This window comes from Phacochoerus africanus, chromosome 10 (assembly GCF_016906955.1).
Source record: "Phacochoerus africanus isolate WHEZ1 chromosome 10, ROS_Pafr_v1, whole genome shotgun sequence".
Lineage (NCBI taxonomy): Eukaryota > Metazoa > Chordata > Mammalia > Artiodactyla > Suidae > Phacochoerus > Phacochoerus africanus.
The window spans coordinates 116,042,510-116,069,716 of NC_062553.1; the positions used below are offsets into that span (position 1 = coordinate 116,042,510).

Below are 27,207 nucleotides of genomic sequence, written 5' to 3' on the forward strand. Positions count from 1 at the left end.
ATCTGTTGCCATAGAATCATAATGCTGCAGCTAAGACTGACCTCATAATTAACAGAGATCCAGAGCATGAAACACTAACGTGTTGGAAACATCAGCAAGCCTGAAATATAATTACTGAATCCCCACAGCAAACGATACTTGTGCTTATTATGAACTAAATGGTTTAAATCCTTGTTTCCCATGTACCACTCATAACAAAATTAGTAGGCTACTTTAAAAAGCTGAAGATAAAAACAACAAAACAACATATGCTAAGGAACTGTATATGCTACAGATGTTTTAATTGACTAGCCTCAGAATTTGTTAAGTTTCAAGGTCTGCTAAATTGCTGCTGTTAGAAAATCCAATTAGATACACCGTTATTCTTATTTCAAATGGCAATGGATACAAAAGCTACAAAGTAAACACGGGTTAAAATAAAAGCAAAATCAAACCCCACAAAACACTTGATGAACCCACTACTATAAAAGTTTAACTTCGAATTTTGTTTAAAGCAAACAGGTAACAGAAGTGTAAAAAAAAAATTTCTTTTCAAATCTCACTGACTTTCTCGCAGATTTATTTTGGAAGTTAGGCCTCTTAAAACAATGCCTTCAAACAATTTCAAATAATGAGTATGCTTAAGGCAATCATCTCAGTAGAGTATATTCTCCACCAGTTAGTTAAAAAAAGTCCCAGAGCTTAATGTTGGATTTATTAAATACAACAGCAAATCAATCAATTGAATTTATAGCAAAGAATTTATTTTCATAATATTTAAATGGCCATGGTTAATGTTTATATTGTCACACCACTAGTCTTGCCAGCTTTTGCATTTTTCTCCTTTAAACACTGTTCCTAGATAAGCTTAGAAAAATGTAAACATACTCTACCTTTCTTAAATAATTTAGCACAAGATCTATTATTAAATGTTGGCAAGAACTTATGACAAGGAATGGGCTCCAGGCATTAAGAGATCATGACCTTAAGAGTATCGGCGGAGTTCCCATTGCCGCGCAGTGTAAATGAATCTGACTAGTATCCATAGGATGTGGATTCAATCAGTGGGTCGCAGATCCCACCTTGCCCTGAGTGGTGGTGTAGGTCACAGACTTTGCTCGGATCCTGCGTTGTTGTGGCTTAGGCTGGTGGCTATAGCTCAGATTCCACCCCTAGCCTAGGAACTTCCATATGCCTAGACTGTGGCCCTAAAAAGCAAAAAAAAAAAAAAAAAAAAAAAAAGGGAATAAGGGGAAAAGGAGTTCCCGATGTGGCTCAGCAGTAACGAATCCGACTAGTGTGTATGAGGACACTAGTCTGATCCCTGGCCTCAGTGGGTTAAGGATCCCGTTGCTAGGGCTGTGGTGTAGGTCGACAGCTGTAGCTTCCTTTGGACCCCTAGTCTGGGAATTACCATATGCCAAGGGTGTGTCACTAAAAAGCTGAAACAAACAGTCACCTAATCCCAAACCAAGTAGAATTGGTGTGGGAAGTACGTGTATTAGTAAACGTTTCTGAAGTAAAAGCAATTTTCATGCAAGTTAAACCCAAACTTTGTACAGGAGTTTAAACCAAAGTGAAACGCTACTCTGATGGTAGTGCAGAAACAAATCGCCCAAAATGAAGGGGGTTCTTTGGAGCAACTGTTAGGTAGTATTCACATACTACTGCTTTCTCCAATGAGGAAGGGCTGGAATGGAAAACTCAGTAGAAAAAAAGATAAAAGTTAAGAGTGACCCAAGAGGTCTTAACTACACTTAGCAGCAAATGGCGAACGACCGAACAGACTGCTGCAACTGGAAGCTGCTCCTTTCCCCTTCAGTAAATGAAGCCATGGGGATTGTCCCTGGAAAAATTGCGAAGGGGCCCGGACCCCTCCACTCTTCCCGCCCTTCTTCGCATCGTCAACCCTGCCGGTCCCTGGATGAAAGAGGAGTCTTTGCAGGGTCTTGAGGACTGAGGAGCCGGCGGCGCGAGCGCCCTCCTTACCTGGTCGCAGAGGCGCGGCCAGGCAGGGAGGGTGCGTGAGCGTGTCAACACTGGCCGCCAGCGCATTCCCGCCCCGCCCGAGCCGGGTTTCCCGAGGTCGCTTTAGGAAGTCTTCGCCCGCAGACCGCTCGCAGCTCCACGCGGCAGGGAAGAAAACAACAGAAGCAGCGCCGGGAAAACAGCAGCACCTGCCGTCATTCATAATCCGGCGCACCGGAAGAAGGTGGTTACGTCACTTCCTCCCGTCGCACAGTGAAAACGTTCCCCAGTCGACCCTGCTGCGGGAACTTTTGTTTTTCCGCTCTCCCGGCGGGCTAGTGCTGGGACCTGTTCGTCAGGCCACCGGGAACGGACGGAGCAGCGGGGCGGAGCGGTGAGTTGCGACGAGCCCCTCGGTTCGCAGCCGCCTCTGGGAGGCTTGAGACCTCCGCGAGGGGTGAGGTGGGACGGTAGTACTGTGCGGTCTTAGTTTCCTCGCCTCTTGTGAGGAAACTCATAATTTGCAGGCGGTCGAATGCCCAGTCTGACCGTTCTCCCCTTACAGTTGGGGTCGTGCTTCCCCCGAAGGTTTTGCAGGCTGGGGTCAGCGGACCGAGGTTACGGCCCCAGGGATTGGGACCTTGGAACCCTGTCTCGGACCTTCCTCGGAAGGTTTTGGCGACTTCTCTGTGCAGCTCCCTCTGCCTCCTCTCATCTTCATTGGGCTCACTTGTCAAGACCCTTCCCGATGTTAGGCCTTCGGTGGGTCTTGCCTTTGATCAGAAGATTGATATTCCTTTTCTGAGTGTCGTTTTTCAGATTTTCTGTTGGTTGGTTGGTTTGGAATTAGGTTCTTTCCGCCTGTTGTCGTTTCCGGATGTGTGCCTAAGGTTATCAGTGTAATCCAGGGCCAAGATCCGGGAGGAATAAAAAGGGTAGTATCTTTAAAAAGGTATTTATTAGAATGAGTTGCATGAGTTTGCAAAGGGCAAAGCTTTCTAGAGCCGTTATTGAGATGGCAACCCCAATATTGCACTCTGCCTGAATAGGTTCATCTTCCTTCATCTCGTGCACGTGAAACTCCACCTTTGGACTTCTTTTAATGTTAGCTTGTAAGATAGATAATGGGATCTATAGGAAAGCATATATTTATATATGAATACCCAATTTAGGTTGGAGAAATCACAGAAGCCTTAGAAAGTGACATTTAAAAAAACCCTAGTGCATTCACTCAACAAATATTTTTCAGAATATGTTAAATTCCAAGCACTAGGTATGTAACAGTTCTGAATAAAAGAATTCCCTTCTTGCATGGAGTTTACAGTCTAGTGGGGTTAATGAATTTAAATCAGATGGAGGATTGGGTAGAGAGTAATGCAAATAGGAACATTGTACAAGTCCCATGTCATGAAAAAAGTGTTTTCTGTTTTGTATTGTTTTTGCTTTTTTGATATTTGAGGGCTTGAGGTGGGATTGGGGGTGGGAGGAGTCGGGAGGGTGGTAATAGCTTTGAGTTTCTTTTTTGTTGCTTATTGCAGAGGGACTTGGAAATGCTTAGAATTGTGTCGAAGGAAAGACTATTATCCTTTGATCTCTAATAATTCTTTGGCCATTATTTTTTGGTACTTTACAAAATACAAAAGTGATGGTAAAAAGATAGCCTTTCCCCTTAAAGTAGTCAGAGATTTATAGAGAATATAACAAATGTGCAAAAAAAAAAACAGAAAAAAAAAGAGTGTGGTTCAAGGTAGAAAGTTCCAGTACCTTGAGAATGCACTCCAAGATTTCCCAGGGGAGGGCAAGATTATTATTATTATTATTATTTATTTATTTATTTATTTATTTTTGTCTTTTGTCCTTTTAGGTCCGCACCAGCAGCTTATGGAGGTTCCCAGGCTGGGGGTCCAATCGGAGCTGTAGCTGCAGTCCTCCACCACAGCCACAGCAACACCAGATCCAAGCCACGTCTGCGACCTATACCACAGCGCACAGCAACGCAGGATCCTTAACCCACTGAGCGAGGCCAGGGATTGAACCCGCAACCTCATGGTTCCAGTTCAAATTCGTTTCCACTGCGCCATGACGGGAATTCAGCAAGATTATTAGTATTATTGGGTGAGTAGAGTCCTCATCAGTACCCTCATGGGTCTTGATAGGATGTGGAAATATGAAAATGGGTAAAAAAGCTCTCCAGACAGAAAAAAAATTGAGAAGTAGTAAGTCCAGCTAATGATTCTGGTCTATGGGAGATCTGGAGATGAAGAATTAGTTTTTGTGCCAGTTATTGAGTCTTTTTTTTTGAGGGGGGTTGCACACCTGAGGCATATGGAGGATCTCAGGCTTGGGGTCGAATCGAAGTTACAGCTGCCACATTATGCCACAGCAATAGCCACACAGGATCCAAACTGTGTCTGCAACCTACACCACAGCTCACAGCAACATTGGATCCTTAACCTGCTGAGCGAGGCCAGGGATCAATCCTGCAACCTCATGGTTACTAGTCAGATTAGTTTCCACTGAGCCAGAATGGGATCTCCTACTGAATCTTTTTAAATGCTAGGCCAAGAAGTTAGGCTTTATTTTAAAGGGAATGGGAAGTCTTAATTTTTGAGGAAGAAAATGAAGAAAGGAAGCAGGGAGGGAGGAAGAAGAAGGAAGGGAGGGAGGAAGGGAGATAGTGAGATGTGTTAACAGGAACATTAATACGGCAACAGTACTGAAGTCCAAGACAATAACTAGATTATTGCTACAATGCAAAAAGCTAATAAAGACCTGAATCTGAGTAGTAGCAATGGAAATGGAAAATAGCAACAAGAGAAATGTTGAAATATAGGAATTGGGGAGGACTCAGGCAAAAATGTAGGCCTCAGGCCTGGTTAACGGAGAGTATGTCATTTATTGAAAGAAAGTGCGGAACAAGGAACTTTGGGGTAGGAGATATTCATAATCTCAATTTCAGTCTTTATTGAATTTGAGAAACCATTGGGACAATTAGGTAGACATGTCTACTAAGCAATTAGAAATATGGGGTTTGAGCTTAAGAGAGATCTGAGTGGGAATAAACATATGAAATCATCTGCTCTACTGATGATAGTTGAAAACATAAATTAGCAAGGAAGAAACTAAAGAACTAAAGAAAACAAATAAGGACAGATACTTTGGCAAAAACCAGAGCAACGGAGATGAAAAGATGAGCCAGAGAAAGAGTAGCCAGAGATAGAAAAGGAAAACCAGGAAAGCTGAGTGTAATAGAACTCATGGAGGGGAAGGGTGTTTGAAAGGGAAGGTGAATAAATAATACGTATTAGCTTGGCCAGCATTTACTGAGTGTCTGCTATCTGCCAGGCACTCTGCTAGACACATGGGGTTCAGCAGTAGGTAAGATCAGTCTGGTGCTGGCCCTTGCATTCCAGTGAAAAAGACAAACCCTGTTTACATATTTAACTGTGTAGTAGCTATGATTGCATTAGTACAGGATATTTTGCGACAGTATAACAATAAGACTTCTTGTTTTGTTAGGGGAATGTGCAGACTAGAAGGATAAGATGAGGCAAAAGAGGTGAGGTAAAAAAGAGTATGATGTGTTGAAAGACTTGAAATAAGTCATGTGGTTACAACGGAGAGTGGGAATAGCTTGAGATACTAGGTAACATTTAATGAGCAATTGTACTTTGTGCCAGGTACTGTGGTAACTGCTTTACATGTATTACCAGATCATGGAGGGCATTAGAGACATTTTAAAGAGTCTTATTTTTAACTTTTAGATGGTAAGAAGAGAAAAAGAGTATTTTAAGCAAGTGGGTGATATAAAAAGCATTGGAGGTGGACAGGGGTGGTTGTGGGGTTCTGATTAAACTCTTACAGTGGACCAGATGAGAGATGGATGACAGTAGTCTAGGGTGGTAGTACTAAGAATTGAGAAAGGTGGATTAATTTGAAATATATTTAAGCGGTTTGGTGAGTCATTGGAGGGCAGGTGTCGAAGTAGAAGTAGTTAAAGCTGATTTTCAGGCTTTTGCTGAAACAATGGAGCAAGTATCATTTGAGAAAGGGAGTACTAGAGGAAGAATTGGTTGAGAGAAGACCTTATGAGTGGCTCTGTTAGGCACATGTTGAATAGGAGGCACCAGTGAGATATCCAAGTCAAGCTGGCAGTTGGATCTTGGAAGAGACACGTGGGCTGGAGAGATTAATTTATAATTACTGGCAAAAAGGTAGAGTTCTAGCAGTGAGATATCTTCCAGGACCCCCTATGGATGCCTGAAACCATGGATAGGACCAATCCCTATATATACTATGTTTTTTAGTATATGCACATACCTGTGATAAAGTTTTAGTAATAAATTAGGCACAGTAAGAGATTAGCAAGAATAACTAATAATATAGAATAATTATAACATACCATAATAAAAGTTATGTGAACATGGTTTCTTTTCTCAACTTCTTCAACTCTGCCAGAAATGTGACAGTGGCTTCATTGGTAGACATAGCTTCACCAGTAATTTTTCACTCTAAAACCTGTTCTTGAAACTGTGCGACCACTCTTTTCAGGGGATCCCTTGCTGAATGAAGTCTACATAGAGGCTCAATGCTTTCTGGCCCAATGCATTGCTGTTAGTTGGAACATTTTCTGTTTGTGTCCTTCACCCACCCACAAATGTAATGCCTTTTCCGTTCTAAGCAAGCACTTATCATGCACTGTGGCTATAACTTTTGCAGTTTGAGTGCGACAACAAAACTAGCACAGATTTCTTTTTCCTTCATAATTCACAGAAGATTCATTCCTACCATAGATCTTAGCATCCTCAGCATATGAACATATAACTTTTTTCTTACTAAGGTGAAAACCTTTTCACTTAGAGGAAGCACTTTTCAGCTTCCGTGGCATATCTCAACTCCTCACATCACTACTCTGGCTCTTTGGGGCCATTATAAGGTTTACTTACTTGATTATAGACACTGTGATAATCCAGCAGTCAATCTAATAACAGAGCTGGCTAGTGACCTGACAGACACAGGATTTACTGGAAAGGGGGATGATTCACATCCTAAGCAAGATGGACTGGATTGGCATGAGATTTTATCACACTACTCAAAGTGCCACATAATTTAAAACTTATGAATTGTTTATTTCCGGAATTTTCCATGTAATATTGTGCACCTACAGGTAACTAAAATGTAGGAAAGTGAAACCACAGATGGGGGGATGGGTGGGAGAACTACTGTATGTGCATTTGCCAGTAAGAAAAGGGAAGTGATAGAAACTAGAGAAGGCAATAGAAAAGAGGGAATGAAAGCAAAATAGAAAACTAAAATATAAAGGATAAAACACATAACCATGAGTGTTTTATTTTAGGCCCAACTACTGTTTTCTTTTGGATGAGGAAAAGAAATTGGAGGAAGAAGGTGCCAATAAAGAGAAAGCAGCGAGAACAAGAAAGTAGAGGCCTCTATAAATTCAAAGTACAGGTGAATGGGAGTAAAGAAATTTTTTAAAAGAAACATGGACATGGTACCTTGAAGAGGCTCCTGGGTCAAAGCGGTAGAAGTGATAGAGAGATGGAAGATTGTAGCCAATAAGGAGAATTGATTGTAGTCAAGGAAGATATTGTAGCCGAGGAAGGTATTCACAACTATTCGTTGTGGCAGGTTTCACGTTTCAGTTGCTGAAGATGAAGTTCCTTGGGGTTGAAGATTTAAATAAACCTAGTGCAAAAGGTTGAAGAACATCAGCATAGGTGCTAAAATTACCAAAGACGATGGCACAGGGAGAGGAAGAAGATGAGCCTGGTGCAGATATTCTATACATTAGCAACAGCGAAGATGCCGGTGTGGAAATTAAGAGACTCTATTAATAACTGGTGGTCATAGAATATTTTTCAGTATGGAGTAAGGTCTCTGTAGAACCTCTCTTTGCTGTTGGAGTGGGAACAAGTTAAAGGAACACTAACTACTTGGGAGAAAGTTATAAAAGAGGTGATGTTTCTTTTGATGAGGGAGGTTAGTAAAGGTAAATCAATAAAGTGCTTTAGAAACAAGTGAAAAATGTAGGGGAATATATTGGTATTGAGGGGGGACTAGAAGTTGATAGGTAGCTAGCAATGAAGTTAATGTGGAAAGGGGGAAGGGCAGAGTGGAAAGAGCACTGGAGGGATTTTCTTAGGGGGAGGTGTTTTGTACCTTAAAGCAAGCAGTCATTATGTAAATAGGATAGGGAAACTGGAAGTTGCTAGAAAGACTAAAGCATTGGTCTTGAAACTTTTCTCATAATTTATTCCATGAGTAAAAAAAATTGAGCACACTTCCTTATATTTGCATTTAGCTACCAATTATGTGCACATACTACTGTCACTCTGTAAAAGATTAAAAATAAAAAGAAATTCTAATATTTTTTTCTCTGTATTCTATGGAGACCACTGGCTAGAGGAATGGAGGAGTGAATATGTTAGTAATTTAGGTCAGGAGTATAAAGCCTGTTCAGTTTTATAATTTAAGAATCTTATAAAAAGAACTGACTCCAGATTCCTGTTGAGGACGTGATCTTTAGTCTTATAATCGAGGTGCTGACTCTTGTCCCCTAATCTGTAACATAAACCTTCTATCTGTGATTATGGAAATACGTAATAAATGCTTTTCTTCTGTTTTTCAGCATGGAAATTTCAGTAATGGTTTTTCTAATATATTAAAAATAATCTTCTAAGAATCAATCTTTTCAGTACCAGATAATACAGATTGTTCTGGATAAGTAAACTCCTATGCTCCTTAGCTATAAAAAGTTAGATCAGTAGAAAGACTAGGCTGTGTTCCTTTGTGCACTCAGGAAGAGTGGCAGCTTTATTCCTTTTCATTATGGACATTTTAGTGAGGAGCTCTTTTCTCCTCAGAATGTGCAGTGACCAATGTCATAAGTAACCTAAATAAAAAACCTTTGTGTACCTATCATTATACATAAATGATGTATGTAATAATACACCCCTAAGAAGTGATAGAGGTTGCGTCTCAATTTTTGTTATTACCAAAACAACTGTTTGAAATAGGTTTTTTCTTTTAGTATTGGCCTTTGGATCCCTTCTGAAAAAGAAGGGCCTTTTTCTCCCTTATGTTATGTGTGTGCTTTCTGTCAAAGTTGAAGAGGAATTGGGGGGGGGGATAAATGGGGAAAAAACAAACAAAATGCATTTTCAGGCTGAGCTTTCATACGCCAAGATTCAACCTACAGCAGGTTTTAATGGCTTTGTAAACTCCTGAAAATGAGAGATTACTGTGGAACTGCTGACAGTTCCTTAACTCTAGGAGTACAAGTGTGTTGCATTATTACAATATCAACCTCGAGGACAGAAGACAATTTTAAGCCTAGAATGTTGATCAAAGAATTGAACACAAAATATACATTTTTATTTTAGTAATTCCTTGCCCACAGACATATTTGAAAAAGTGACACCAGAAGTAGAACCTCATAATACATTGGTCTTAGCTGAAAACAAAACCTTTTAGTGTTTAAGCATTTCCTAAGACTCTGATGTATATCTTCACTAATTTTTAAGCTTCATAGGACACAGAGAGGCCCTACGGGAGATAGATATATATTACAATTTGGCACCTTGCTTTTTAAAAAATTGTTTAATGCCTGAGATATCACAGTCTAAGTGTGAGGCAATAAGATTATATTAGTATGTTTTCTGAAGCACTCAAGATTGGAGCTGAGGAATAAAGAGACAAAAATAAAGAAAGAAATAAATGAGATAAAAGCTTCAGCAGTGACCTTAATAGCTCCTTGTTTAATTGCACCCTCTAACCATTGCCCTCTGGTGACACCCTTCCGCCAATGTGTATTTTGGTTTGTTTGTTTGTTTTTTTGTCCTGGAAATAAAGTTTGAGAGAACAAATTTTGATATATAGTAAACTTGATCTAAATATGTCAAATTGCTGCGTACTGAATTTTAAGTGTACCATTGTGAAACAGTGTTAGGAAGTGCCTCTGTGACGGAGAAGAGCTATTCTGTATTTAAAATTTTGTCATGGATATGGATACGAAGAAAACTGATTGTGCTCCTGCTTCAGGTAAAAAGTACTAGATAATGCCACTCAGGGATAAAAAGGAAGTTTATCTATAAGAACCTTTTGGACATTTGGAATTCTCTATCCAAAGTGTGCAGTATTACCTATTAGAAACAAAAGAACAAAATAAACTTTGACATAGATAATTGCTCATTGTCTGTAAATTACTTTCCCCTTTTTTTTTCTTCAGGTGTTTGCAATGGCTGCTGCTGTGAACTTGGAACTCGATCCCATTTTTTTGAAAGCACTAGGCTTCTTACATTCAAAGAGTAAGGATTCGGCTGAAAAGCTAAAAGCACTACTTGATGAATCTTTGGCTCGGGGCATTGATTCAAGTTACCGTCCATCTCAAAAGGTATCTACTTGAATAAAAAGCTTGCAGGGATGGGGGGGTGGTTGTAAATCCTGTGGCAGAACAGTGTTAATTTAACATTTAGACCGTCTCAAAACTATCTCTTTGCCAAAATAATCTTTCCTTATGGCATGAAGAGATTTTATATATATTATTCTTTTCTTCCTTCAAGCTTTCAGAGAACTGTTACACTTTATAGAACTTTACACTTTATAGCTGGGAGTAGGAGATATTGTTTTCTACTTCTTCATGTGAATAGAAATGCACTTGTTTAAAATATGTTTCAATTTCTAACTCTTTATGATCAAAGGTTTTTTTGTTTGGTTGGTTGGTTGATTGTTTTTTTTTTTTTTTTAAGCTGCTGAATAAAACCATAACTTACTTGTAACTATTCTCTAATGTTTGGGGGCAAAAATAATGAAATAAAAGGACAAGGCTTTTGCAATTAAGTGAATTAAATATGGATAGGATAATTTAAGGAAAAAAGGATGGATGAAGTGTAAGAACTATGTAGCTGCAATTGTGATAATAAACAAAGTGGCCAAGCAGCTTTATGCAAAAAGAATATACATTTTGGAACCAGACAAACCCGCTTTAAATCCCAGCTTACCTCTTACTAGTGTGGTGATAGATAACATACCTTGAACATATACTGTGTCCCAGGTACTTTTCTGAGTGATATACTCAGCAACATTGGTGAATCTCAAAATTAATATACTGAGTGAAAGAAGCCAGAAAAAAGGACATATACTGCATGATTCCACTTACAGAAATTGCCAGGAAATGCAAACTAATTTATAGCGACAGAAAGCAAATTAGTGATTGCCCGAGACTGGGTTGTTTAGTTTTTCTAGGATGTCTGTCTCCATCAGTGATTACAAAGGGCCACAAGGAAATTTTGGGGAATGATAGATCTGTTCGTTATATTGATTATAGTGAAACCAAATAGTGAAACTTAGCAGATTTTACACTTTAAGTAGATGCAGCTTTTATATCAGTTTTTTTTTTAAATAATGATTTTTATTTTTTCCATTATAGCTGATTTACAGTGTTCTGTCAATTTTCTGCTGCACAGCAAGGTGACCCAGTCACACATACATGTATACATTCTTTTTTCTCACATTATTATGCTCCATCACAAGTTACCAGACATAGTTCCTAATGCTATACAGCAGGATCCCATTGCTTATCCATTCCAAAGGCTATAGTTTACATCCATTAACCCCAAATTCCCAGTCCCTCCCAGTCCCTTCCCCTCCCTCTTGGCAACCACAAGTCTGTTCTCCATGTCCATGATTTTCTTTTCTGTGGAAAGGTTCATTTGTGCCATTTATTAGATTCCAGATGCAAGTGAAATCATACGGTATTTGTCTTTCTCTTTCTGAATTACTTCACTTAATATGAGTGTCTAGTTCCATCCATGTTGCTGCAAATGGCATTATGTCATTCTTTTTTATGGCTGAGTAGTATTCCATTGTGTATAGATACCACATCTTCTTAATCCAATCATCTGTTGATGGACATTCAGGTTGTTTGCATGTCTTGGCTATTGTGAATAGTGCTGCAATGAACATGCGGATGCATGTGTCTTTTTCGAGGAAAGTTTTGTCTGGTTATATGCCCAAAAGTAGGGTTGCTGAGTATTATGGTAATTCTTTGTGTAGTTTTCCAAGGTACCTCCACACTGTTTTCCATAGTGGTTTTACCAATTTACATTCCCACCAACACTGCAGGAGGGTTCCCTTTTCTTCACACCCTCTCCACCATTCGCCATTTGTGGATTTATTAATGATGACCATTCTGACTGGTGTGAGGTGGTATCTCATGGTAGTTTTGATTTGCATCTCTCTAATAATCAGTGATGTTGAGCATTTTTTCATGTGCTTGTTGGCAATTTGAATATCTTCCTTGAAGAAATGTCTCTTCAGGTCTTTTGCCCATTTTTCAGTTGGGTTGTTGGCTTTTTTGCTGTTGAGTTGTATAAGTTGTTTGTATATTTTAGAGATTAAGCCCTTGTTAGTTGTATCATTTGAAACTATTTTCTCCCATTCTGTAAGTTGTCTTTTTGGTATTTTTAACGGTTTCCTTTTGTGTGCAAAAGCTTGTCAGTTTGATTAGGTCCCATTGGTTTATTTTTGCTTTTATTTCTGATGCTTTGGGAGACTGACCTGAGAAAACATTTGTAAGGTTGATGTCAGAGAATGTTTTGCCTATGTTCTCTTCCAGGAGTTTGGTAGTGTCTTACCTTATATTTAAGTCTTTAAGCCATTTTGAGTTTACTTTGGTGCATGGTGTGAGGGTGTGTTCCAGTTTCATTGATTAACATGCAGCTGTCCAGGTTTCCCAGCAATTCTTGCTGAAAAGACTTTCTTTTTCCCATTTTATGTTATTGCCTCCTTTGTCGAAGATTAATTGACCATAGGTGTCTGGGTTTATTTCTGGGTTCTCTATTCTGATCTATTGGTCTGTATATCTGTTTTGGTACCAGTACCACACTGTCTAGATGACTGTGGCTTTGCAGTATTGCCTGAAGTCTGGGAGAGTTATGCCTCCAGCTTGGTTTTTGTTTCTCAGGATCGCTTTGGTAATTCTGGGTTTTCTGTGGTTCCATATTAGTTTTTGGATTGTTTGCTCAAGTTCTGTGAAAAGTGTCGCAGGTAATTTGTTAGGGATTGCATTGAATCTGTAGATTACTTTGGGTAGTATGGCCATTTTTACAATATTAATTTTTCCAACCCAGGAGCATGGATTATCTTTCCGTTTCTTTGCATATAATCTTTTGTCTCCTTGGTCAGGTTTATTCCCTGGTATTTGATTTTTTGTGGTGTAATTTTAAAAGGTATTCTTTTAATTTCTTTTCTAATATTTCATTGTTAGTATATGGAAATGTGAGTGATTTCTGAGTGTTAATCTTATATCCTGCTATTTTGCTGCATTTGTTGATCAGTTCGAGTAGTTTTTGGTTTGAGTCCTTAGGGTTTTCTGTGTATAGTATCATGTCATCTGCATACAGTGACAATTTTACCTCTTCTCTTCCAATTTAGATACCTCTTATTTCTTTTGTTTGTCTGATTGCTGTGGCTAGGGCTTCCAGTACTATGTTGAAGTGGTGAGAGTGGGCATCCTTGTCTTGTTTCAGATTTTAGCGGGAAGGCTTTCAGCTTTTTCTCCATTGATTATTATATAGGCTGTGCATTTGTCATAAATGGCTTTTATTATGTTAAAGTATGTTCCCTCTATACCCACTTTGGTAAGAGTTTTTATCATGAATGAATGTTGGACTTTGATGTTTTTTCTGCATCTATTGAGATGATCATGTGGTTTTTTATTTTTCTTTTGGTAATGTGGCATATGATGTTGATTGATTTGCATATGTTGAACCATCCTTGTGAACCTGGGAATTCATAGCAATACAGGCTTTCCTCAAAAAAGAAGAAAAATCTCAAATCAACAACTTAACCCTCCTCCTAAATGAATTAGAAAAAGAAGAACAAATGAAACCTGAAGTCAGCAGAAGGAAGGAAATCATAAAGATCAGAGAGGAAATCAATAAAATAGAGATTCAAAAAACAGTAGAAAAAAATCAATAAAACCAAGAGCTGGTTCTTTGAAAAGGTAAACAAAATTAACAAACCTCTGGCCAGACTCACCAAGAAGAGGAGAGAAAAAACCCAGATAAACAAAATAAGAAATGAAAAAGGTGAAGTCACAATGGATACTGCAGAAATACAAAAAACCATAAGAGAATTCTATGAATAATTGCATGCCAACAAATTTGACGCCCTAGAAGAAATGGAAACTTTCTAGAGACTTACAGCCTGCCAAAACTGAATCAAGAAGAAATAGATCAACTGAACAGACCAATCACTAGAAATGAAATTGAATATGTAATAAAAACACTCCCTACAAATAAAAGTCCAGGACCAGATGGCTTGACAAGTGAATTCTACCAAACACAAAGAGGAACTTATATACCCATCCTCCTTAAATTTTTCCAAAAGATTGAAAAAGAAGAAACACTCCCAAAGACATTCTGTGATGCCACCATCACCCTAATATCCAAACCAGACAAAGATACCACCAAAAAAGAAAACTATAGGCCAATATCTCTGATGAAGATAGACACAAAAATTTTCAACGAAATTTTAGCCAACCGAATCCAACAACGTATAACAAAGATCATACACCACGACCAAGTGGGATTCATCCCAGGTTCACAAGTATGGTTATATCAGTTGTTTAAAGTAAAGGACAATAAATTGGTCACAACATGATGTCTTAATTTTTAACTGAAAATTGCTTAGATTTATGATCTGGCTTTTTTGTTGTTGTTGTTTGTTTCTTGTTTTAACAATATATTGAATAATCTGAATATTTCACTATGGATATCTTTTTAATTTCACTTATAGGATGTGGAGCCACCCAAAATTTCAAGCACAAAAACTGTGTCTGTTAAGCAAGAGCCCAAAACAACATCCAGTCTTCCTTCTGGCAATAATAATGGCAAGGTCCTCACAGCTGAAAAGGTAAAGAAGGAAGGTGAAAAGAGACCTGCTGATAAAGTAAGATTTTATTTTACTCTAGTAAATCAATCAGTCAGTCAGTTGTTTATTGGCAGAAAAATATTTTGCGCTCTTTGTGTGTAATAGTGGATAAAAGTATGTAATCAGTAAATATGTTTTGATAATTATAGGTGTTGGTTTTTTGAAAAATTAAAAATTTAGAAACATTTTTAAACCACTTACTGAAGTCATTGTCAACAACATTTAAGCCCTAGAGGATGTACTGATTTTATGTGTAATCTTTATAACTCAAATGTTCCAAGTGGAACAGTTGTTGAAAAGAAAAGATAGCGAGGAACGAATAAAGATGTAAATGACTAAATATGAAATTTGTTACAGAATGGCCTGTACCTTAACAGGGGTATAGATAACTCATGGATTGTCTATTTTGAATGATTTCTTCACATAATTAATTATTAGGATTTTTGCACTTATATTTAAAAAAATGTTTTTAGAGAAACCTTAGTAACCTCTGGCCTGGAATATTTTAGTACTTTTTCTAAATATTGGCTATTCATAAACTATATGGTATAATTTTTTGTGTTTTTAAATTTGTATAAATGCTGTACATATATATCGTTTGACAACTTTTTCTCCACTTAAAAATGTCCTTTTAGTATTTACATGTGTTGACACTTACAGATCTGAATGTTTCTTTCAACTACCATGTAATATTCATCCTATGTATAAATTAGTTTATCCACTCCCCAACTGATAGGCAATTAGCTTATTACTTCTTTTTCTCTGTTACAATGGAGCATCAGTGAGCTTTTTTGCACATGGTGATAGTTTCTATAGGATGTATACCTATAAGTGGATGTAATAAGATAGGTATATCTTCAACATCATTAGGCATAAGTGGATTATAAGTTTATACTCTCACTGATAAAGTATAGGAATTCAAAATTCTCTTTTTTTTTTTTTTGTCTTTTTAGGGCCACACCAGCGGCATATGGAGGTTCCTAGGATCTAATCGGAGCTGTAGCTGCCAGCCTATGCCACAGCCACAGCAACACCAGATCCGAGCTACATCTGCAACCTACACCACAGTTCACAGCTATGTCAGATCCTTAACCCACCGAGCGAGGCCAGGGATTGAACCTGCAACCTCATGGTTTCTAGTCGGATTCGTTTCCATTGTGCCACAGCGGGAACTCTTTTTTTTTTTTTTTTTGTCTGAATTCAAAATTCTCCATGTCTTATCAAACTTTTAACTTTTGCCAATCTGACAGGTATATCCATAATATTTATGTCTTAAAGAGAGGAGACAGAATTTGCTTTTAAGCAAATATGGAGATGTGTTAGGCCTGGATGACTGATAGAAGTTCATTATTTATTTACTTCTTTTCAATGTATTTTAAATGTCAGTAGTTCATAATTTAAAATACTTAAAACAAAAATAGCCTTAATTGTGCTGTGGCTTCTCAATTCAAAGTATCGAATGGTGGGGGGTTTGGGGGAGGTAGTCAAAGACAGTATAAGTAAATTCCTGAACTTCCAGGATTCTTTAATGGATAAAAGACTACAAAGAGAAATACAGGTCCATGTTAAACTGTTCCACCTTATTGGTTTCTTTTAACATACTGATTGTGAATTTATTATCCATCTTCGACAGGTCTTTTGTGTATATCTGTCCCTAACTGTGAATATATCTGATGAGTAGACTTGGTCATTGCACACTGTCTGTTTTATCCCATCTCTCTGTGATTTAAAATTTATTCTAGTGTGATTTTTTTAATAGATGAAATCAGATGTCACTGAAGGAGCTGATATTCCAAAGAAACCAAGATTGGAGAAGCCAGAGACACGGTCCTCTCCCATTACTGTCCAAACCAGCAAGGATTTGGCTATAGCTGACCTTTCCAGCTTTGAGGAGACGAGTGCTGATGATTTTGCCATGGAGATGGGATTGGCCTGTGTTGTTTGTAGGTAAGTTATACCTTGCCACAGATTATTTTATTTATTTGCAAAGAGCAAACATCTCTGAAAAGAAAAATCAGATGAATTGTTGGGCGTTTTTACTTTGTTTTTATTATTTAGAGGTGGGTAGAAGATAAGGAGATTATTCCCCATGAACTGCCCATATGACAGTTTGTCTTGAAAATTTTCAATATTTTATCTTCCTGACATTGGCATCTTTGGTCAATTATGCTGTAGTAACACTTTCTGCATTCTTGGGTTCTAGAGGGAAAGCAATTATTGCTTTATTCTTCAGTGAGGAAGAGCCTGTTCAGCAGACTTAATTATTTCCATCTTTCTTTTTAAGAAGACTATGTTTCTGGAGTTCCTGTCGTGGCGCAGTGGTTAACGAATCTGACTAGGAACCATGAGGTTGCAGGTTCGGTCCCTGCCCTTGCTCAGTGGGTTAACGATCCGTTGTTGCTGTGAGCTGTTGTGTGGGTCGCAGACACAGCTCGGATCCCGCGTTGCTGTGGCTCTGGCATAGGCCGGTGGCTGCAGCTCAGATTGGACCCCTGGCCTGGGAACCTCCATGTGCCGCGGGAGCAGCCCAAGAAATAGCTAAAAAGACCAAAAAAAAAAAAGACTATGTTTCTTTTTTTTTTTCTAAAGTGTTGATAGTATTTATAAAGTAAAAAGTTAGGTATGATTTTCTCAAGTACTATTAAATATTTTCCTAAGGATAATGGAAACAAAATGATTGGGTCATGTAGGTTATTCTGAGTGTGTTTTAAAACATGGATACATAATTATAAAAACACAGATAATTCTGCTTAGTAAAAGAGGCATTTTAAAATTCAGGATAATTAGATTTTTAAGCAACTTGATGCCAGGAGCTGTATTTTTAATTGTTAATGGCTTTCATTGCTTTAGCACAGCAGAAAAGATAGCCACCTTTATTGGTATTTTCTTCATGAAAATGTTAAACTCTGGTGCACTGGGACTAAGCCTATATCTATAAACTTTTGTGAACCTTACAGAGAATCAGTTAATGTACTTCTGAATGGGATCATATTGTTAGAGCTTCATTATTTTCACATGTATTTTTCTCAACCTTTATTTACCATAAGGGTTATCATTTTTATATAAAGAAATAAATGGTAAAGTAATAAGAGGGAAAGAACTAGTAATTGTAGCCCTCTATCAGGAGACTTCTTATTCTAGCCTAAGGCTATTGCTGTTGTAATTTACACTTTTTTGGTACACATATTGCTACATTCTATTCAGTTGATAAGACATTTATTTATTGAACAACCTATGTCTACACAATAATGTGCTAGGCTCTATAGACTATTAGGTACCGTTTCCACCTTTAGGTAACTCATATAGTAATGAAGAAGATAGAACAATAGGCAATATATATAAAGGAATTTAATAGAGGTACAAGTACAAAGATGTTATGAGACTGTTGGAGGACTAGCCAAAGTCTACTACCTTCTAGGAGAAAGAAAAAAAATTGTGATGAGAAATGACAAGGTGAATAGAGCCAGATTTAGTCAGTAAGTCACTTCATGTATTTCTTAATGGTGAAAAAAAAACCTTTAAAAGAAACAGTGTTTGTACAGGCTATATGTTGGGGTTTGTTATTTTGCTCTTTGGTTTTCAGGGGATTTTACCCTCTTTAGTATATCAAACTTTACCAGAACAACCTTAAAATGGCTTTAAATTGTTGCATTCAAATAAATGTATTGTTTAATGTTGTATTCTCTTAGGCAAATGACAGTGGCATCAGGTAATCAATTAGTAGAATGTCAGGAATGCCATAATCTCTACCATCAAGATTGCCACAAGCCCCAGGTGACAGACAAGGAAGTGAACGACCCTCGCCTTGTGTGGTATTGTGCCCGATGTACCAGACAAATGAAGAGAATGGTAGGAATCATTTTTCTCCATCTTAAACAATCTCTGTGAAATGTTTTTGTTGATATGTGCTTTTTAAAATAAAAATTGGGACATTTATACTACTGATAAAAATAAATCATGTAAGCTGATTATGTAAATGTTTGTGTATGTACCATAGTATGTGTGATTTATGTAGATATACCTAAATGGGCCAGACCACATGGGTGTATTTTTTTCTATTTATCTTTAGCACTTTCTGGTATAAACAAACAGGATCGAAGACCCACAAAATATGAACATTCCTTAGTAGTATGTCAGTGTATTTGTAAACATTTAAAAAAAAATAATGCAGGAGTTCCCATCGTGGCTCAGTGGTTAACAAATACGACTAGAAGCAATGAGGTTGCAGGTTCAGTCCCTGGCCTCGCTCAGTGGGTTAAGGATCTGGTGTTGCTGTGAGCTGTGGTGTAGGTTGCAGACGCAGCTCGGATCCCGTGTTGTTGTGGCTGTGGTGTAGGCCGGTGGATACAGCTCCGATTTGACCCCTAGCCTGGGAACCTCCATGTGCCACAGGAGCGGCCCTCAAAATGCAAAAAGACAAATAATAATAATAATAATGATAATAATAATAATGCAAAGCACTGTGGGAAGTGGTGAGATACAAAGCCCCAGTCTTTGGTGAGTCTGGTAATGAAATATTGGAAATGCCTATTCCTGAGTGAGCATAAATCACCAAACATACAAACTGTGTACAGAGGTAGTATTTGTATTGCATCTCTGTCTTTCCTTCTGGGTTTCTTTATTTGCTTCTCAGTCTTTCCTTCTTATTGTCTTCAAGTGACCATTTATCCTATTTTCCAGAGTACTACCTCAGTTTCCTGTTGACAAACTTAACTGCCTTTGATATCATACTGAACATGTTTTCATTTGTTATATTGGATAATTTTCTAACTTTTATTCATTTAAAAAAATAGGTAGATGAACATTGTTAAAAAGTCAAGTTATTATTTACTTCAGTGACTTGCTTGCCTCTCCCACCACCATTCCCCCTGCATTAGATTAGGGACTCCTGATAGAAAAGTTCTCGTATCTGATAACCAAATGAATTTCTACATAAAATTTTTCTGACCAAATGTATCTTTTTAAAGTCAGAAGTTCTTAAAGTAAAAAACAACAACAAAGATATCTACTGTATTTTTAATCCCTTAAATCAGAATTAGATTATGTCTTTATTCCTCTGAAAAGTTGTAAAATTTCAGTAGTATTTATACTTTCTGTTTGTAACAGGAAATTTTATGACAAGGTGTATTTTTTTTTCTGCTCAATCTAATTTTTATTTAGTTTAAGTAATAAAACTAGCTCTCCAGGATGTCATCAGAATGTTTGTGGGTGAACAATATAGTGCATTCCAATGCATCGACACAAGTAGTCACTAAGAATTGTTAAGTCAGAATAAATAATTTGTAGCATTTATCTGTCTTTTCTTCAGTATAACTTCAAAGTCCATTATTATTTAACTGTAACTCTGTTAATAAAGTAAGTACTGTTCTTTCCTAAGTTTTCCCTCCCTTATATTTTGTGACTTGGTTTACACCAAGTGTATATCTATAGTTCTTTTTTTTTTTTTTTGTCTTTTTAGGGCCACACCCTGGCGGTTCCCAGGCTAGGGGTCGAATCAGAGCTGTAACCACTGGCCTACACCGCAGCCACAGCAATGCCAGATCTGAGTCGCATCTGCGACCTATACCACAGTTTATGGCAATGCCAGATTCTTAACCCACTGAGCAAGGCCAGGGACCAAACCTGCATCCTCATGGATAGTCAGATTCGTTTCTGGTGGGCAATGACAGGAACTCCCCTTTTTATAGTTCTAACCCTCTCTGGAGTGGATTTTGGCAGCAGAACAGATATCCTACAGTTACTTTAAGTTCAATATTTTTATTTATTTTTTAATTTAATTTTTATTATTGTTACTATAATAATCCACGGCATGCAAAAGTTCCTAGGACAGGGATTGAACCTGAGCTATGGCAGTGACACTACTGAATCCTTACTGCTAGGCCACCAGGGAAGTCCTTAAGTGCAACATTTTTTAAATTAAAATTATTTTCTTCTCCACTCAGTTTTTTTCCCCTATTTCCTGAACTAGAAAACATTATCTTTGATGCCTCTCTTAATTCCATATCCCTTTGTTTACTGCACTTGTTAATTGTATCTCTAATGTATTTCTTAAATCTTCATTTCACTTTTATTACCCTGTTCCACAAATCCCTCATTTCTTGTCTATTATTTTAGCTTAAGAGGTCTCCTTTACTCCCTTCAGTCCACTTTACTCACTGTAATTAGAATATTCTTCTAAAATATTTATCAAACTTCATCGTTTAAGTTTACCAGTGGCTCTCAGTTACTGATATAATGAGGTTATCCCTGTCAGGGTGAATGTATAGACTTTCTCTCTTGGACCTACTTTACCTTTGTATCCTTCTCTCCCGCCACTTCGCCATATACACCAACATACTATGGCCATGCTGGACAAATGGTTCATTCCTTGAGTATATGGTGAACTTTCATTTTCCCATATGCCTTGCTTCTCAGTTTCTCTTCACCTGGGATACCTTTTTTCTTTATCAACTTTGCAAATTAAATGTCTAATTCATTCGTCATTAAGACCAAGTCTCAGAGTTCCCACTATGGCATGACAGGATTGGCGGCATCTCTGGAGTGCTGGGACTCAGGTTTGATCCCCAGCCCAGCACAGAGGGTTAAGGATCTGGCGTTGTTGCATCTTGGTGTAGGTTGCATCTGTGGCTAGGATAGGATCTGATCCCTGGCCTGGGAACTCCATAGGCCATCATGGGTTAGCCAAAAAAAGAAAGAAAAAAAAAGACCAAGTCTCACTCACTGGGAAAGCATTAGAGCGGAGCTCAGGACTGGACACATCCTACATTCTATTCTCACTTTAAGATACATAAAATGGAGGAAATGTAGATTAGCACCAGAAATTATTAAGTTCAGTCAGTGTCTGAGAGTCCAGTGCTAAATGGGGGACCATGACTAATATTAGAACACGATTAGATCCTGTGAAATCAGATTGTTATGATCATTATACAACTACAGATGTGATAAATTCATTTGAGTAATTAAAAAAAATGAAAAAAAAAAAAAAGAACACGACTAGAATGCACCAAGAGTGGACCTAGAGAAATACCAAAAGACATGATCTGAAGTGAGCCCGGAGATCAGGATCCAGTATATACAAGGTTTAGTGAGAGAAATAAATTTGGAAATAGTGGGGATGCTAAGTCCAGTCATTCTTATTATAATTGCCTTCATCGAGGTTCTCCTATGTGCATTGGTTATTGCTCCAAGATAGCTCAAAGACACCATAAATTACATCTTATATCACCTTTCTCCTTGTGCTTAATCCTCCAACTAGGGCAGATTCTACAGTACGCATTATTATAGGAAGACAGAGTTAAGAATGGTGTGAAATGGGTGATAGGGTCCAAGGATATTCTCACTCACTAAGTGAGAGACCCATGACTTATTGTAGTGATTCTCAATCTAAGGTAGTAACACACTCCTACTCAGCAATATTTAGAAATACACGGTAGTTTTGATTGCTGCTATACTGGCAGTTATGGCCTTGAGTGGAGAATTTCATATGTTCTGTGATATGTAAGTCACCTAATGAAAAATTATAGTGCCTTTGTCAAGCAGCACTGAGTCAAATGATAATATCCTAGTTCCCTAATCTGGTATGACCAGCAGAGGACAAAGGGTTTTGGGTATTTTTTACTCAGCTTCTAAGATGGCTACGTAAAATAAAAGAAACAGAAAAAGACCTAAACATGATCATCTAGGCAGAGTTTCTTTATGGGCTTGATGGTGACGAATCTTCATCTGCTAAAACATATGTTAGGGAGGTCTTTAGAGACTAACCACATCTACTGATTAAAGGCCATGGATATGGAATTATGTATTTCTGATTTACTCTGAAGGCTGCATTCTCATAATGTGGTATTACAATGGAGGGTAAGATAATCTTTCTCGGTAGCAAGAGATATTTTACCATAGATATCTTCTAGCATCGTTAATAGTATTCTTGATCTGAATGTTGCTTTATAAGTGATATTTGAAAGTAGGTGTACTTTTCATATGGAAAGTATGTAATATAAAAATGAGATGAAACTTAAGGATGAAAATTATATTGTATGGTAAACCATGCACAAGAAAATCCAAATATAAAACAACTGCATTCAAGCTTCCAGATATGAAAACACATTATTAATAAATTTCCTGGTATAGACTTGCATGGCCTTATTAGGATTGTCAAAGACAATGTAATGGCTGGGAGCATCTGTACCCATCCAGTAAGGACAGGTTTCTTTCAGATTCTGTTTTCTTACCTTTTATAAATGGTGATGAATAAATAGTAACTGTTATTGTCTGCATTCAACATGTGCCAGATACCATGCTAAACTGTTACATAATTACATTTCATTCTCATAACCCACCTTTGAAACATAAAGTGTCCCTATTTTACAAATAAGAATGAGACTTTAGAGCTTCACATATTTTACCTGAGATAACATAGCTAGGGAGTTGGGTTTCAATCCTAGTTCTGTTTGACTCCAAAAACTATTCTTTCAAACACTTGTACTATTCTGTTTATATAGTTAATATTATCTCACTGGAGAACACTAAGGAAAAAGCTGAATAATGATTAGAGTTTATAAGAGAATTGAGTAGAGTATGTAATATAAAATAAAGGAAAGAATCAATTATTGGTCAAAATAGAACTGAAAATGCTTAAAGGATCAGTGAGTGCAAATTCCTCTGTGATAACATAGAAATTTGTGTTTGCGAACTTTAAAAATCCAGCGTGACTAGCTCTACAGTGTGGAAAAAACCTCAAAAAGGTTCATCATTTAACACTAATAGTTTTATCTTCCTATTCTGTATTCAAAACCATATAATCAGTCTGAACTATCTTTTAATTCACCCTCAGTTACTCAGAGACTTATGCCTGAACCCCAAGAAGACTCTTATCTTTGACCAACCCTAATAAAAAAAATGAACTTCCTTGTGAGTGAAGCTAACAAATACTTTGTGATTTTTTTTTTTTAACAATTTGGTTTGTTTGTTAAAATGGTACTTAATTAACCCTAAGCTGCATGATTGTTAAAGCTTTATATTATCTTTCCTATTTAGAAGATAATAAAATCTATAAAGCCATTAATATGATTATGATAAAAGTAATTTGTCCAAGAGTATATTTTCAGTGTCATAACAATAGTTTTTAAATGTTCAATTGTATTTCAACTCAATGAGGAGTCCTATGATAGATTTTTATTGTCTTTTTGTGCATTTAACTAATATTTTATAGCTAATTTAATCTTAACACTGATTTTTACAGGCTCAAAAAACTCAGAAACCTCCACAAAAACCAGCCCCCACAGTTGTTTCTGTAGCTCCAGCTGTCAAAGATCCATTGGTTAAGAAACCAGAAACTAAACTCAAACAAGAGACAGCTTTTCTAGCATTTAAGAGAGCAGAAGTCAAGGTATAGTATATTCCATTTTTATCTAAGATTGGATTTTAATTTAGTTGACTTAATAATAGTTACTTGAGGGAGTTCCTGTTATGGCACAGTGGAAACGAATCCAACGAGTAGCCATGAGAATGAAAGTTCTATCCCTGGCCTCTCTCAGGAATTAAGGATCTGGTGTTGCTGTGAGCTGTGGTGTAGGTCGCAGACGCAGCTCCAATCCCGCATTGCTGTGGCTGTGGTTTAGGCTGGCAATTATAGCTCTGATTCAGCCCCTCGCCTGGGAATTTCCATATGCTACAGGTGTGGCCCTTAAAACCAGAAAGAAAAAAAAAAGAATACGGCATTTCTTTGGAAATGGTAGTACCCATTAGCTAAGGATAGGTTCTGTTTTATGTGTTTTTTCATTAGTTCATCAGAACTTAATTTTGTTGTTATGACTTAAATTTCCTAAGTCAGCATTTTGTATTCAAAGTCTTAACTAAACTTGATGTATATTTAAGAATGTTATATTAGGTGTTAATTATACTTGGCTCTAATATTTATCTTACGTTTTTTAGACATCCACGGTTATTTCAGGAAATTCTTCTGGTACCAATGTTTCTTCTTCAGCAACTAGTGGACTAATTGGATGGGCAGCTTTTGCAGCTAAAACAACTTCTGGTGGTCCATCAACAGCAAAATTGAATTCAACAACCCAAAACAATAGTGGGAAACCTGCTACCTCATCAGCTAACCAGAAGCCTGTGGGTTTGACTGGTCTGGCAACATCATCCAAAGGTGGAATAGGTTCCAAAATAGGTTCCAGCAACAGCACTTCCCCCACTGTACCATTGAAACCACCGCCACCTCTAACTTTGGGCAAAACTGGCCTTAGTCGCTCAGTTAGTTGTGACAATGTTAGCAAAGTAGGTCTTCCCAGTCCAAGTAGTTTGGTTCCCGGAAGCAGCAGCCAACTAAGTGGGAATGGAAATAGTGGGACATCAGGGCCTGGTGGAAGCACCACTAACAAAACCACTTCAGAATCAAGCAGCTCTCCCTCAGCATCCCTTAAAGGTCCAACTTCCCAAGAATCACAGCTCAATGCCATGAAGCGATTACAGATGGTCAAGAAGAAGGCTGCCCAAAAGAAACTAAAGAAGTAATGTGGCCAAGTAGGTTTTTATATCACATTACCCTGAAGATTAAAATCTTATTAAGACAGTAACTGTAATATACTATAATTTAATAAAAATATTCATAATGAAATTTCTATTATTTCATACCTTAAAATGCTAAATATTATTTAGCAAGACTTAAAAATGTTTGTTTTAAATGTATTTAACATTTTTTATTTTGATAATTTTCATAGTGTGTGAAAACAGTGATTACAATGACTAATTCTTTTTTTTTTTTTTGGCTTTTTAGGGTCACACCATGGCATATGGGGGTTTCCAGGTTAAGGGTCAAATCAGAACCATAGCCACCGGCCATCACTAAAGCATGATCCAAGCTGCATCTGTAGTCCACACCGCAGCTTGCAGCAGCGCTGGATCCTTTAACCCACTAAGCGAGGGCAGGGATCAAACTTGCATCCTCATGGATACTAGTTCGATTCTCAACTTGCTGAGCCACAGTGGGAATCCCAGAATGACTAATTCTTGATGAAAACTTCTGGAATCCTCTAAGACTGGTGAGAATTAAAAAAAAAAATCATCTAGCAAAGTCCCAAGAATCGATCCTACTGAATACAAGGGGGCAGGGATGACCTAATAATAAAGTTTTCTACTCCCTGCCCCCCCCCAGAGTCTGGATATTCAGTGTCAGTTCCCAGCCTCCTTGCAATTGATTCTCCCTCTCCCTCCAAATATTTCATTTCCCCTTTTTTAAGATTAATTTTTCATAATGTATTTCTCATATTCCCATATTATATTTTTATCTTTCATCACCTCATATCAGTTATTTAGGGATTTATATCTTCCAGTTGTGAACTCCCATGCCCTTTCAATGCAATACTTTTCTCACGTTGCCCATTTTCCTCACCTGGACAGTGTAATATATGCACTGTATGTATTTTCCTGTTTACACACATACCTGAAAATTCTTTTTTTTTTTTTAGGGCTGCACCCACAGCATATGGAGGTTCCTAGGATAGGGATCATATCTGAGGTGTAGCCACTGGCCTACACCACAGCCACAGCAACACCAGATCTGAGCTATGTCTGCAACCTACACCACAGCTCACAGCTATGCCAGATCCTTAACCCACTGAGCAAGGCCCGGGATCGAACCTGCATCTTCATGGATGCTAGTCAGATTCATTTCTGCTGAGCCATGCTGGGAACTCCCCTGAGTATTCTTGAGGAAAATACTCATTCCAAGAATCTTTGTGGATGAATAATTTCAGATTTGTTTACATACTGATAGCTTCTTCCTAGACCATGAAAAAGCTAATTTTATCTCTGAAAAATCACTACAAGTTACCTAATTTTAGTTAACTTTGTATAAAAGCTCCCATATTAATTAATTCTTGAGATTGCATTGAAGCATGTGTGTGCACAGTTAAGTCAGAAAATGTGACCTGAGTTGTTGCCTTATTTGCAAGGTTGTAAATTATCCTGTTGTTGTTTTACATATATATTCTGACAGAAGACATGAGGCTTTCTGGATCACAGAAATTGTTTATTGCTCACAGCAAAGTGTAGCAGCCATTCTGTACTTCATAAATACCTCATTTCATCCAGAAACTAGAAGTCCAGCAAATTCCTACATTCACTAAGCTGAGTAGCCCTGTTCCTTCAGCTTTCACTTATGCTACTAAACCTTCACTATAAACCTTTAAACTCAAGCCCTTTCTGTTAATCCCTACATTTTTCTAATGTAGTATTCTAAAACATGTTGATAAATGATTTCCATGAAGATAAAGCTTGATCTTTTTTTTTCTTTTTTGACTGCCC

General features: G+C 37.6%; 2 protein-coding genes across 4 annotated transcripts in view; one reads left to right on the forward strand and one right to left on the reverse strand.

Annotated features, from left to right (window-relative positions):
• GSTCD (glutathione S-transferase C-terminal domain containing) overlaps positions 1-2,174 on the reverse strand; it is a 135,027-nt gene extending 132,853 nt beyond the window's left edge. The window contains exon 1 of the mRNA XM_047798527.1: positions 1,969-2,174. Within this exon, the coding sequence (XP_047654483.1) occupies positions 1,969-2,170 (202 nt within the window). The 5' untranslated portion in view covers positions 2,171-2,174. The remainder of the gene's footprint in view (positions 1-1,968) is intronic.
• Positions 2,175-2,222: 48 nt separating this feature from the next.
• Positions 2,223-25,519, forward strand: INTS12 (integrator complex subunit 12). Of its 3 annotated transcripts, none has more exons than XM_047798528.1 (7): positions 2,223-2,341; positions 10,196-10,360; positions 14,767-14,919; positions 16,661-16,848; positions 18,591-18,750; positions 24,140-24,286; positions 24,832-25,519. In XM_047798528.1, the coding sequence occupies exons 2-7, from the start codon at positions 10,205-10,207 to the stop codon at positions 25,414-25,416; spliced, it is 1,389 nt and encodes a 462-aa protein (XP_047654484.1). In that variant the 5' UTR covers positions 2,223-2,341; positions 10,196-10,204; the 3' UTR covers positions 25,417-25,519. The 3 variants fall into 3 exon arrangements, with proteins under 3 accessions (XP_047654484.1, XP_047654486.1, XP_047654485.1); XM_047798530.1 differs by lacking the exon at positions 2,223-2,341 and adding an exon at positions 2,358-2,709; XM_047798529.1 differs by lacking the exon at positions 2,223-2,341 and adding an exon at positions 3,979-4,062.
• Positions 25,520-27,207: the final 1,688 nt, after the last annotated feature.